At 36.1% G+C, this 14,187-nt stretch overlaps 1 protein-coding gene across 2 annotated transcripts in view; it reads left to right on the top strand.

Annotated features, from left to right (window-relative positions):
- LOC132112931 (mitotic deacetylase-associated SANT domain protein-like) overlaps window positions 1–9,649 on the top strand; it is a 29,270-nt gene extending 19,621 nt beyond the window's left edge. For both annotated transcript variants that reach the window (XM_059520694.1, XM_059520693.1), the window contains exons 7-13: window positions 86–189; window positions 3,538–3,613; window positions 4,068–4,156; window positions 5,222–5,368; window positions 5,463–5,585; window positions 6,010–6,212; window positions 8,595–9,649. In XM_059520694.1, coding sequence (XP_059376677.1) covers window positions 86–189; window positions 3,538–3,613; window positions 4,068–4,156; window positions 5,222–5,368; window positions 5,463–5,585; window positions 6,010–6,212; window positions 8,595–8,820 — 968 coding nt within the window. In that variant the 3' untranslated portion in view covers window positions 8,821–9,649. The remainder of the gene's footprint in view (window positions 1–85; window positions 190–3,537; window positions 3,614–4,067; window positions 4,157–5,221; window positions 5,369–5,462; window positions 5,586–6,009; window positions 6,213–8,594) is intronic.
- Window positions 9,650–14,187: the final 4,538 nt, after the last annotated feature.

The raw sequence follows: 14,187 nt of genomic DNA on the forward strand, positions 1-14,187 counted from the left end.
CAGGAACATGCTGCTTATTTAAGTGAAATCCGCATGACCATATGTTTAAATCTGTGTCTTTCCTGGACCTTCTGTGTTCCTGCAGTGGATGACCTCATGCACTTGGCGTGCTCGAGTGCGTTGCATGGAGGAGGGACCAATCAGGAACTGGCCATGCATTGCCTGTATGAATGCAAGGGTGACGTCATGGTGAGTGTCATGCAGTAGCAAACTGACATATTTTAAGTGCACTTCCTGCTGTATTGTGTGCCAAACATACCTGTTTACGCCCGACTGCTCCTTTTCTTAAACTGCTGATCACTGAGAGCGATAGATGTAGGGTTTGTCATACGAGTAGACTATATCTGTATGAGCAGTTTGTTTTTGAGTCATTTAGTCATTGGTGACATCTGTGAGAGGAAATATCAGTTTAGGGATCATCTTTCTGACTTAAAATGAAATTATGTGGAATTATGTATTGCAGGGACTGAAAAAATGTTGATGCGACTGATGCGTGCAAATGCATTACACGCACATGGTACACATTACACGCACATGGAAAGTGTGTATGGAAATGAAATGGTCTGTAGTTTTTCTTCCAGCAGCATTTTACATGGCAGCATGCATATGAAAAGCTTAGGGCCCTTTGAAATCTGTTTGATTTTTTTTCCCCAAATTCAGTTTTATCCATTCTTCAAATTTCATTTTCATTATTCTAGTCTGTTTTAATTGTTAAATTAAGTTGTGTTAAAAAAAAACATGCCTAATTAATTTAAATCATGAAACTTTCACAATTAAACAGCAATTTATTAAAAAAAAATTTCTAATTTAGTTTTATTTTAACCAAATTCAGTGGTTTCCATTCATTTTCTCTGGCTTTCATTTCAGTGGTTCTTTAATTTTTAAGTCTGTAGCACCCCCCCCCCCCTTTTTCAGAAATACTGTGTTGTGTATTTTATTTTTCTAGTAAATATTCCTTGAAAATAATGCTTTAATAATAATTTATTAGTAGTAGTTCTGTCACAGTTTCTTCAAGTTAGACCAAACTCTTACTTTGACGAGTTGCTGCAAAGACCTTTAATTTTCAGTTTGCATATTCTGATGAAAATAGCAAAATTTCAGGTCAAGAAAAATTTAATTGTACATTTTGGTAGTAATTCACAAGTTCAGTTTATTAGCTACTGCATTAGGAATCAAGAATTAACAATGAATAACAATTCTTGCAGCATTTGTTAATCTAAGTGAATGCTAATTTATGAATATACATTTGTTCATTGTTAATTCATGTTCATCCATAATAGATTGTCTAATGATAATTTATACACAAATACTACCCTAAATGAACAATTGCTATAATACTTTTATGTATAATTTTTTTTTTAAATTAAAATTACTAAACTAAATTCTCTCTAAGACTGCTGTAATGTAACAAGTCCAAATGGATACGTTTTTTTTTATCAAGTTTCTTTTTAAGTTAATATGAGTATTGTTTTTCCCCCAAAACAAATAATTCCAAAGCAACTATATCCAACTATATATACCTTATGGACCATGGCTAGTAATTATGACTGTGTGAGTGTAAGTACTGTACATTGTAAAATTCATCTTTTCATGCAAAATGCTGCTTTTTTCCTATAATACAGATACATACTATTTATTTAGATTCTCTTGACAATTGTCTTTTTTCTAAATAGCATTTCATGTTATCAAATCAGTTTTTTCATCAGTTGGCAGACCTAGTTTATTTATTTATGATAACTGAAACCCATGCATCCTGCTAATTGATGACCCCTGTTTTATGAAAACACAAATGGTGCATGTGTTTTGATACGACTCTTTTCAACATTCGCTCAGCTGAGCCAGCAGCTGCAACAACCCAACAGCCAGCCACTTACTGCTGAGCTGTCACTCCGCCGCCATAGCAAACCCCTGTTTATCACAGGCTCATGTCCAGAACGACACACTGAAGATGACTAAATCATGTGCATTCTGCTTCTGAGCCAATTACACTGCAAAATAAAAAGTGATCTGTTGCTTTGTGGTTCGTATCACTCGTGAAGCACTTCTGCAGAACCTGAAAGTCAGCTCAACTCTCTGTGAAGTCTCTGTGAGGTTTGTGGTGTTTATTGAGTCTCCGTGATCAGAGAGATACACTGACAATTGGTTTCACTTTGTTGCCTTTAATAGTTTAATCTTGTTGCATCTTATGTTTTATAATTGCAAGTTGTTTGTTGCTTTGTGTGTCATGCAAATGAGGAATTTGTTTTAACCACTAGCCATCATGCTCTTGATGTAGATATTTTAACACATTAATAGTCAGATGGGTTCAGCAGCAAAATTAAATCCCAAACAGATTGGCCCTGGGATGAGATCTTTCATGTTGTGTGTTTTGAGTTATAACAATGATTAATTTTTTTTCCCAGACATAACTTTGATTTAGAGTTTGAGTTAGACTAGTTTGAGTATAAACGCATCGAGTCTGTAAATGCCAACTAGATGCATTTCCTGCTCCGTGTCGTGACATTTAATGTCTCCGACAACCTCTATAGTCCAAATGTTATTAAAGGATAAGTTCACTTCCAGAATATACATTCCCTGGTAATTTACTCACCCCCATGTCATCCAAAATATCTTTCTTTCTTCATTTGAAAAGAAATTAAGGTTTTTGAGGAAAACATTCGAGGATTTTTCTTCACGTTGGAAAGTTCACGTGTGATGTGGGCGAAGTACCGACCCAATGTTTACTAGGCGAACGTGCAAAGAAAGACATCTGCCCTTTACAAAATAATGTAAAATAATGATTTCGGGTGATTTTAGAGTTGGAGGAAAAAATGAGATGGAGTTTTTTGTCCTACCCTAGATTAGCTTTTTGAACCGGAGTACACGGACGAAGAACTTATGATATGTGACCTTTCCAGAGTGATTACGTAATTCGTGAAGTCATGGGACGTGTGTCGCACAATAGTGCTAGATGACTATTCGTGGTTAAAAGTATATCAATTAGTTTTTTGTTTTTTTTTTTACTTGAAAAGAATATTGTGGAAGTGAACTTGTCCTTTAATGACCTTTCTCAGGACATGTACAAGCTTAAAATAATTATTGTATTGTATGTCCTACGATACAGCTAAATGAGAAAATATCTAACATCAGAACTTATTTCAGGCATTTAACCAAAAACAGTAAAAAAAAAAAAAAAATATATATATATATATATATAAAAATCTCGCATTCAAGCTCGATGACCCAGAAAAGACTATGATGTCCTCAATTTATCGTACCCTGAGAGAGTGCATGGTGGAGAAAGGCAGCGAGAACAAGAGGGATTATCCAGCGACTTGCACAGCTGGGTTAAACGCCTTCAGCAAAAGCCTTTTACACATGTTGTTAAGGATATAGTGATGGTCTTGCAGAATTGCATCTCTCCTGTCCTCATTAATCTCTTCATATCCATTCTAGGGCATAACATGCCCTGACGTGTGTTTCTCTAACCTGACTACATCTCACACACTGCAGTCGATCTTGTTTCCTCGACCATGCTAATTTCACTTTCTTTTTCAGGGTGCCCTCACACTTCTGTTGTTAAAAAACCCTATCTTTCCCAAAGCGCACCCTTTGGCTGGCTACCACTACTCTGGTAAGTCCCCTTCACTATCAAGCACACTTTCCTTTTTTTATTTTATTGGCTGAGGTGATGCGAGTAAATCTGTAGAGCATGTGGTACCCTATCACCCCCTCTGCTGGCATTCCTCACCACGCTCTGTGTCTCAGTTATAAACAAAAGCAGTTGAGGAGTGGAGGGGAGGGGAGGGGTTCGACTGAGAGATTGCCGGGTGACCGAGTGGGTTGCTGGGTAGAGTACGGGAGGAGAGGAGGGGGAGTGTGTCTGTGGCATGTTGTTAAATCCTAGGAGAAGACAGCAGCATCATTGTTTGTCTGGACATGTGTGTGCTGGCTGTTCGCTCCCTCTCTGTCTTTTGTGTGCTGATATGTTTTTGTTAGCGGGTGGGGGTGCTATATAAGAGAGCTAAATGACTAAACGGACAGCAGCCTCTATCTGATTCTGTGCACCGCTTGTCTGTCCCGCACAGGCTCTGACAGCTGGACGCCAGGGGAACGACGTTTCTTCAACAAAGGCATTACTGCCTACAAGAAGGACTTTTTCATGGTCCAGAAACTGGTATGTACAGCTTTGAACAAAAACCTCACAATGAGTGTCAATCCCCCACACAAATCAAATGATGTGGCATGAAGAAAAAATGGGTTTGAACATTGTAGCAACACTTTAACATCGAACTACAACTCCCTAGCCAATCACATAGCAATGCACTAAAAACTCTTAAAACATTCTAGCTTGGGCCTAATATCCACATGTAACATCCTAGCAACATCTTAACACTTCCATCTGAAAAACCCTGGCAGTTAGGAATGTCTTAAAAATATGTAAAATATGTTAGGAATGTCTTGGCAACAGCAACAAATAGAACACTCTAGAAGCCACATTGCAACATTCTAGCAATATCCAAAAATGCTGGGTGGATTGCTTACAAATTGTAATCAATTACTTATTCCATTACACATTTTAGGTATTATAATTTGAATACTATTAGAATACTTTTGATCTAACTTGTTTATCTCGATTTAGTTCTGGTAATATTGTACCATATTGTATACCATATTATACAAAGAGAAAGAAAAGAAATTCCAGTTGTTGTTATAAATGAATTGTAATGCATTATTACATTTTATATATATATATATATATATATATATATATATATATATATATATATATATATATATATATAAAATATGCATTTAGCAGACGCTTTTATACAAAGCGACTTACAGTGCATTCAGGCTATCAATTTTTACCTATCATGTGTTCCCGGGGAATTGAACCCCCAACCTTGCGCTTGATAGTGCAATGCTCTACAAATTGAGCTACATTACATTACAAGCTGGGGTCTTTGAAGGAACTGCAGGGAAATCATGAGTTTAATAAAAGTTAATAATTGATCAAATCATGAAAATGCGAAATTAGAAGTCAGAAATCATTTTTAAAATAATAATAAAGCTTCTTGCAAAAATGCTTGCAAAATAAATCATCCTTTCATCCTAGCAGACAAATAGATCACTCTAGCAACCAGTGAGATAATTTTCAAATGAATATAAATCACTCAGAACACCTTCTAGCTCTAGTGAATTCTGGTAATGACGGATTGTGTTGATGCTTGACTTGAAGGTGAGCTCCAAGACCGTGGCTCAGTGTGTGGAGTTCTACTACACGTATAAGAAGCAGGTGAAGATCGGCAGAAACGGAACACTCCTATACGGAGAAGCAGAGCCACCAGAGACTAAACCCACGACAGAGGAGGAAGTGGACAACAAAGTGAGTTCCTGACTGTGGCTTTGTGTCTACATTTAGCTGGGTGATTTAATGGCCTACAAACCAGTGATGCATCAAAATGTTTCTTCTCCTTCAGAGTTCACAGAAATTCGAATCGCGGAAAGAGGACGAGGAGAGCAGGAAGTGGGAACGGTCATGTGACAGGAAACAACAAAACAGCCCGGGCCGGGTGACACAATCTCTACAGGCCACGGAAAATGTGAGTTTGGGGAAATTTGATTTGCATGAGGTTGCAAAAATGCATGGTGCCTGCAGAAAAGGTTATCTGCAGTTCTCCAGTGTTCTTGCCCAGCTCTGGCCTACTTGAAATAATAAGAAAACAGGTCTGCAATAGACATTAGTCATGTGTAGCACAGTAGGGTATTCATAGCGCCATCTAGTGCATTACCTCATTACAAGCTTAAATGATTTATCCAATGCATAGTGCACTTAATATTGTCTATATATTAGAGACCATCCTGCTTGAGTGACCTGCAGTTAACTTGCTGAACTCTTACATGGGGTTTGAACCAGATCTCCTTCACTACACCACCTCTCATACATCACAGACAGGACGGTCCCTGTGTCTAATATCTGTCTGCATTCAGCTGTGGTTGCTTTATTAATCATCTGTTTCCTGTTAGACCGCTGCCATCTTGGTCTTAAGAAGTCAGGAGGACAGCACTAGAGATGCATCCACGTTGGGGGTCAGTCATCATCATCATCCTCCTCCTCCACAGCCAACATCTAAACCCCGCTCTGACACCACAGGCCAGAAAAGTACTGGCAATACAGGAAAGGGACAAACGAACCAAGAGGGTGAATTCCCCTGCAAGAAGTGTGGCAGGTTAGTTTTTGGGATACACATGGGATTCAACAATAGTGTTGCTGTCAGTCAGTTTTTAGTCATATAAATTAGGATGTTTTAACTTTGTACAAACACTTTTTTAAAATAAAAAAATAATAATTTTAAAACACTTTTTTTTGTGTGTGTTCCTGTGGCTCAAGGGGTAGAGCATTGCATAAGCAGCGCAAGGTTATGGGTTTGATTCCCAGGGAACACGTGTTAAATAAAAACTGTTAGCTTGAATGCACTGTAAGTCGCTTTGGATAAAAGCGTCTGCTAAATGCATAAATTTAATTTAATTTAAATTTAAATTTGTAATGTTTTTGAAAATAAAATAAGTTGTTGTATATGTTGTTATGTATGCTGCCTTTTCTAAAGCTAGCTTCCTCATCACTTGTGAGTTGTGCATGTCACTAGACGCATGCTCAGGCGGTGTGGTCGTTTCACACAGCTGATATATAGCTGCTCATAAAAACACCGGGGGTCTTACGAGGAGTCAGTAAAGCTCGTCAGCTCCGAGGTGTTACATGCGTCAGGGATCAGTCTTGTAGTAAGCAGTAAAAAGGCAACATCTGATTCTGATTGGAGATTTTAACCATGGCAACAGTCGGCTTGTTAAAATCAACAGTCTCTTAGCAACCAAGTCCATGGAGATGTTGAATGCCACGTTCCCTGATCCGTTCACATCAGCGTCTGTGTGGTTTGAATACACACGTATGCTCTTTTATTTTTTTTACTAATGAGTACTGTGGCAGTATCTGGATTATCACCATATTCATATTCAATAGTACTAACATGGTACTATTGGCGTATAAGGATACAATTGTATTAGCATGGATCCAGTGTTTATGGAAATTTAATGTACAAATTATTTATTTGTAGTTGTGTAACTTGAGGTCATCAAAAATGACTTGTATCATTCCAAACCTTTATGACTCTCTTTTTCTTAAACACAAAGACAAATACCACAAAAAAGTGGCTGAATTACAAGTTATCTGACTGAAGTCATTTTATAGCTTTCCATAAGAAACGAGCCAAATTTAGGTCATTATTCACTGAACATTTTGAACGGCTCATGACTATCCTTGGCAGCATGTTTGATTAATGTACAAATGATTCATTTGATTTGATCCAGTTCACAAATCCAGCTGATTTGGTTCTCATGTTCAATTTATTGAATAAATAATCTGCTTCGCTGATTTTATGAACAAAACAATTACTTTTAGTCAGATCTTTGCAATGAATCAGTTGATCAAGTTTACAAAACCAGTTTGAGTGATTCATTCATGAGTCCGGCTGATCTGGTTCTTGGGTGCAACTTTGTGATCTGCATGTCTGATTTGTGAAGAAATCATTCCTTTTACTTGTATTTTTGCAATGAGTATGTTTAATGCATCCACAAACCGGTTCTTTGATATAGCTTACTGACTGATGATGATCAGCTGGTCTGATTCGGGAATGACTCATTTTTTTGACTCCAAGATTCTAAAATTAAAAAATGCGCATAAAAAAAACTTCTGTGCACAATTGAGTACAATAAACTTTATATCTGTTAAGAAAAAATGTGCATTAACTACGATGGAAACACATTTACCGAATAAATTCCACCAAGCTGCGCATTAAAAAAAACTCATGTGAGGAGAAGGGTTAACTTGACCACCCAGCAGACCGATCTCATTACACTGCATCTGAAATTTTGTTTTGGTCGTTCTGAAATGCCTGAGCAAAGTCTGTAATCATAGTATTTCTGTATAATTGTTGTACACGATTGCGTTCCCAGACAGCACACATGCATCTCCGAAAGTTATGATAGCATTTATTGTGTTTCGTCTGTTTGCTCTAAAGCGCAAGTAATTCATTATAACCCTAACCCTATTATATAAAGAACTTCTCCTTCTTTTGTTGGTGATACGATTTTGTTTTCTTTGACTCGTTAGATGGAAACAGTGCTTTATCCCCAAATGTTAAATGCGATATTAAAGTTACTGTAAATTCGAATCTTTGGATGCAAACAATGAGCTGCATGTCTGATTCTTGAATTAATCTTTCTTTTAAGTTTCTTTTAATCTCACTCCCTGAATTTGAGCATTGTGTTTTCAAGCGTTGCCTTTCTCAGTGCCTTCAAAATAAAAGTCCTGTCACGAACGCAGCGGCCAAACAGAAAAACTTATCGGCCGATATATCGGTCGACTCACTATTGCAGTTAATCTGTTGATTCAGTTTAAACATCATTCTTTTGAGTTGGGTCTTTGCAATAAATGGGTAGAACTGGTCCACTGGTCACTGGTCTGATCTGGTTCAGTTAATCTAGTTCACAAAATCTGATCTGGTTCTTGAGTTCAAATCACTGACCTAAAGATCTGAACACTGTGTTTTCTTCAGGATCTTCTATAAAGTGAAGAGCCGCAGTGCCCACATGAAGAGCCACGCCGAGGCGGAGAAAAAGGCAGCTGCGCTCCGGCAGAGGGAGGCTGAGGAGCGGGCGGCAGCCGCCTTGTTGGCCGCCCAGCAGAACAGAGCGATGGGGGATCAGAGCAGAACGAGGAGAGCCAGCAGCGACGACGAATCAGAGGAAGAGGAGGATGCAGATGATGAAGACTGGCACTAGCTATCACTCTCTTTTGTATGGCCGAGAAAAAAACTATTTATTTTTATTTTACCAGCCAACAAGACCCATCCCAAAAGAACAGTTTCAGGGACTGGCTCACTCCCGTAGAGTGTGTGTGTGTGTGTGTGTGTTATGTTTACATGAGACGGACAAAGATGGAGACCGATGCTGTAGAAGCATTCAGGGGTTAAATGTTCAGATATAGGGCTATTGGGAGTGTAAGCCATGCCATCTCAGTGTGAATGTGTGTGTGTGTCTATAATATGCACTTTCGGACTCATCCTACACACCATGATCTGACCGCAGCACATCAATCCAGTGTCTGTGCACAGAACTCACTCCCTGTTCTCCTGTGAAATGAACCATTATGGATTCAGTGCTGCGGAAATAGAAGGACACAGAAGCAAGTATGCGTGTGTTTAGTTTTTTCCTCCTTTTTTGAAATGAAAACGACGGTATCTTTCTCTTCCACGTGACTGCCAATTGCTTGCACAACTGTGCTTGTACGCCTGATCTTGATCTCCAGTGCTGTAATTTTGGGCTTTCTGTTTTGAGTATTTAAAAGGTGAAGTTCATCCGGAATGGAAAATTCTGTCATTTTCTCACCCTCGTGTCATTCCAAATTGCCTTTCTTCCTTCTTCTTCAGAACACAAAGTGAGACGTTTAGCAGAATGTTCATGCTGTTCTTTCACAAATGTTGCCTAAGGGGTTTCAATCTTTAAAAAGAACATGTTAAAAAATACACCAAAGAACTATTATGCTATATTCCAAGTCTTATGAATAGGTTGGTCAAAGAAACAGAATAAAATCTTGACACATGACATTGTTATTTTAAACAAAAACTAAAAAAAAATATTTTCTTTAAGTGATATAAAGTAGGGCTGTCAAATTGATTAATCACAAGTATTATAAAAGTTTGTTTACACAATGTGTGTGTGTGTACACTATGTATATTTATATGCATATATAAATACACGCACATACATGTATATATTTTAGATGCGATTCATTGTGAATAATCGATTTGAAAGCCGTAATTTAAAGCTAAAATAAAATACATATTAGAATAAAAAACATAAAAATTGCATAAATAGAAAAAAAAAGATGAAGTACAATTTTTTTTTACCTGAAATTAAAAGTTTTAGCTTTATATATTTATATTTATTATCATTATATAACTAATCATTACAAAAACCATGTAACAAAAGTATTGCACTTTAATTGAAGAAGTAATTCAGAATATTCATAAATACAATACTTGCACAGTATTATAATATTTACAATAGTATATAAGTTATGCTACAATAACACTGCAGAGTACCAACTTTAAACATGGATATAGTCAAATGCTAGGTAGTTTTAGTGAATAATGAATTATAAAAAAATATATAATAATTGTATGACATCAAAAGACTGTATACAGTGCATGAGTTGTATGGACATTTTCTGGTGTTTTTTTAACTTATTAAAGCTTGACAGCTGCCATATTGCTACTATATACTTTAATTTAGTGAAAATGATCAGCTTGAATATTCTACTTAACATCTCCTTTTGGTGTTCATTGTACAGAAAGTCCTACAGGTTTGGAAAGACAAGTGTGAGTAAATGATGCCAGCGTTTTTCATTTTGAATGAACTCTTGCTTTCATTAAAACGGTGACCACGCTGATGCCTTCAGTGTTTTTGACACTTTCTATCTTTACATGACAATCGCTTTTACAAAGGTTCTTTTTTTATACTCCGCAGATTATAATGGTTGTGCTTGATATATCATTTTTGTTATTATTATCATTACTGTTACTATTAACTTTGTACTGTTTTATTATAGTTATGTTGTTTTTTTCGGGGCGAGGGAAGGGGTGCAGTTCTTTTTCTCGTTTGACTTTTAGTTTTAGACATTTGCTACCTGTGTTTAAGTGAAGATTGCATATATTTGCTGAAAGCGTGATCATAAAATCACACTGTAAGTGCAATAGCAATTGTGGGACTTTGGAGTTCCCTCCCACTTTGAACAAAAGTATTAGATAATCAACTTATATTTTAGTGTAAGAACAAATGTGAGTTTAAGGGCAGTTGCGAGCAGCTTGGGTTTCTTTCTCGCTACTGGCCAAACACTTAAGCACTTGGCTTTGTCTCTGTTGCAACAAAGCGTCTTCTTTTAAAGGATAGGCACACGGGGGATTCACAGCCAACAGTAACGGCTCCAATTATTGCTAATAACACTGAAGTCTTCTATGCAGCGCGTGTGTGTGTGAATGCATGTGTGTTTGTGTTTATTTGCATGGGTGTGCATGTGTGGTTGTGTCTAGTTGATGCACCAATATTCAGAACTGTTTCAAACTCAAAGCCAAGTGAGAAAAAGAAGCTTCCTAGGCTATTTAATGTTTTTTTTTTCCAAATATATATATATTATATATACTTGTTCATATATGTGAAAAGACTGATTTGATCCAATATGAAGATATGGGCATTTGTCAATGATTTAGTGAAGCTTTTTGTTATTCTCGTCATTGTTGTTGATGTTGTTGAGATGAATATTGAAATTTATTTGGGGAATGTCATAAGTGTGCACCTCCTGTTTCTGTCTTTCATTCAGCCGAGGGAAATTCTTCTGTAGAGGAATATAAAATATGAAAAAGGCTTCTAAAACTGTATGCACACTTTCTATGCTATTTTCATAGGGGCTTGTACACTAATGATGGCTGTGGAAAGAACTCTGAACTGCTTTTTACTACAGTATAACTTATTGTATTTCAGTTGTGTTTTTATCATGTGTTTTAGAATAATAAATAAGGAAAAAAAACAAGAAACATGAGCATATTTATAACAGTATTTGGGGAGGATGAGTGTTTTAATTGGTCAAATGATGGCTAGAGCAACAATAAAAATAACAATAATAAAATATAATATTTTTATTCAGATTTATTTCTTCTGAAGTTGTATGGATCACACTGAATGTCCACACGGTGGCATTGTTGTCTACAGTATTTTTTACACTAGAAAAGCTAATGACTATGAAAATCTGCAGTATAGAAATCTTACAAATATATATATATATATTTTTTATAGATTTTTTATATATTTTTTATATATTCAAATCTAAATCGTTGGGTCATTAAATTAAACTAAGCCAGAGTGATTTTATTTTTACTAATTTTACAAATCAAATAATTTTTTGACCAGACTTTGATACGCTAAACTGTGTCTAAACAAACATTTTATTTATTTATTTATTTTAATTAAATGCAAGATATGTAAAACAGCACAGATGTCAATTTACAACTAAAAACTGACATTCAAGGGTCAACGCATCAAAATCAGATTCAAGGCAAAAATTAAAAATTATTGCTTTTTGACTTAATTTTTGTAAAGGATTAATTAATTAATTAATTAATATAACAAGAAGAAGAGGGGACTACACTTAATCTACCTTTAAGTAAACAATATTAACACATTTATTTTTTATTTTTTTGCCTGCCATTGGGTGGCGCCAACATCTGCCAAACAATCCGCCATGACGAGCTCTTGCAATGCAGTTATGTTTTTAGCGTCCATGTAGATGGAAGATAATTATGTTATTTTGTCCAGAACTTTCAGATAGACAAATAAAGATTCATCTAGCTAAATATGGGCAACCAATTCAGATTAACACTAACAATATGGCATTTTACACATTCAAATGAAAGGCTAGGCCTGTGTCTCAGAGTTGTATTTAGCGATGCGAAGCATATGCAAACTACAAATGTCAGAACAAACTTAACGATTTGTCTTGACAAAGAATTGTTTAGAGCATGTAAAGCCACATACACACCACTCATTTACTGACCAGAGCCAGCAGTCACACATTTACCACGTACTGTGGTCTGTGGATGAAGTGTGTTGACTGTTGATGTAGGTGAAGAACCAGAACCCCCTGATGTATTTCAAAGTGAGCAGCAGGGGATTTTGGGAGAGACGGACAAGAACAGACGAGGTGGTTATGTGCACATCCTCACTCCCTTCTCCTCCCACTTGGAAGAGATGCTGAGATAAAATGGCCAACACAATCTCTGTTGAGAGAATATTGTATTTTTTTACAGTCTTAGACAACATATGGAAACAATCAGAGATCAGAGGAGATCTGTTTTGTCTTCTAGAAGGACACACAAAGGACTGAGTTTGCACAAGCTGCAATGCAAACTCCAGTAAAGTGTGTTTGGAGGAAATTCCAGCAGGCCGTTTGTAACACATGTGATAGGTTTGTTCATTCATCAATGGAAAGCCAGCGAATCATGAGCGCCGTTGGTTGGCCCTGATGTCCCTCTGGGCGAAACAGGAGAGATGTGTACAGGTTTAAGATTTACTGTCCCTGCGATTAACCGTAAAGTTAAGGAATCACGTTTGAAATGTATGTGTTATATAAGGAACTTGATACAGATTCACCTAACAGATGTTTGACTGGATGAACCTCACGGAAATGTGTTCAGGTCACATTTCAGGCTGAAATCAAAAAGAAAAAAAAACATTGAGATTGAATCATAACTGTTAAGATTGATTGATCTTTTAATCGGATTTTTGAAATAAAAATATTTGTACCGTATTTATTTTCAGTTGTAATTCTATCATTTACATTACATTAACTTGCTAAAAACTCTATATAAAACTCTATATAAAGGACATAATGAGACTCTTAATTTTCACGTATATCAAGATGCCTGTCATGAAAGTAAATAAATAATAATAATTTAAGAACAAACAAAAAAAAATGTCCCTACATAAAAATAATATTTTTTATATACTGTAAAAACAGAAGATATTGAACCAGAGGCAAAGCCTTACAGTTAAATCCCATATATATTTACAAGTAGAGCCATTTTTTTTATTACTATCTTATATACGGGCTGTGTAAAAGACAATGGGCGGCCTGCAGGGGAGCAGTTCTGACTTTCTCTGCTCTCTTCTGTATGGTTTCTGTAATATACATATTGTGTATGAGAGTTTTCAATACCTAGATACTATACTACTGTATCCCACAAAGCAATGCACTTGAATCGATCTCTTCCAGTCTAATGGACCCTTTTCACAGACTGTGATGACACATTTCTACTGTTATTAACACCACAAATCTAGCAAAGTTTTTTTTTAATTAGTATTATTTTCATTTATATATATATATATATATATATTATAAATGTATTATGTACATTTATAAAACTGTGCAATAAACTACAGAAAACTATAATGCTGCTGCATGTGTGTTTAATACAATGGCTGGAGGAGTGATAGGAAATTTGTCTCTTAAATTTCTCTCTTACGACAAACATAAAAAATCTCTTTTTCTTTACCCCTTTTGTAAAGTCTATATTAAAAAAAAAAAATTCTAGATGA

This window comes from Carassius carassius, chromosome 32 (assembly GCF_963082965.1).
Source record: "Carassius carassius chromosome 32, fCarCar2.1, whole genome shotgun sequence".
Classification (NCBI taxonomy): domain Eukaryota; kingdom Metazoa; phylum Chordata; class Actinopteri; order Cypriniformes; family Cyprinidae; genus Carassius; species Carassius carassius.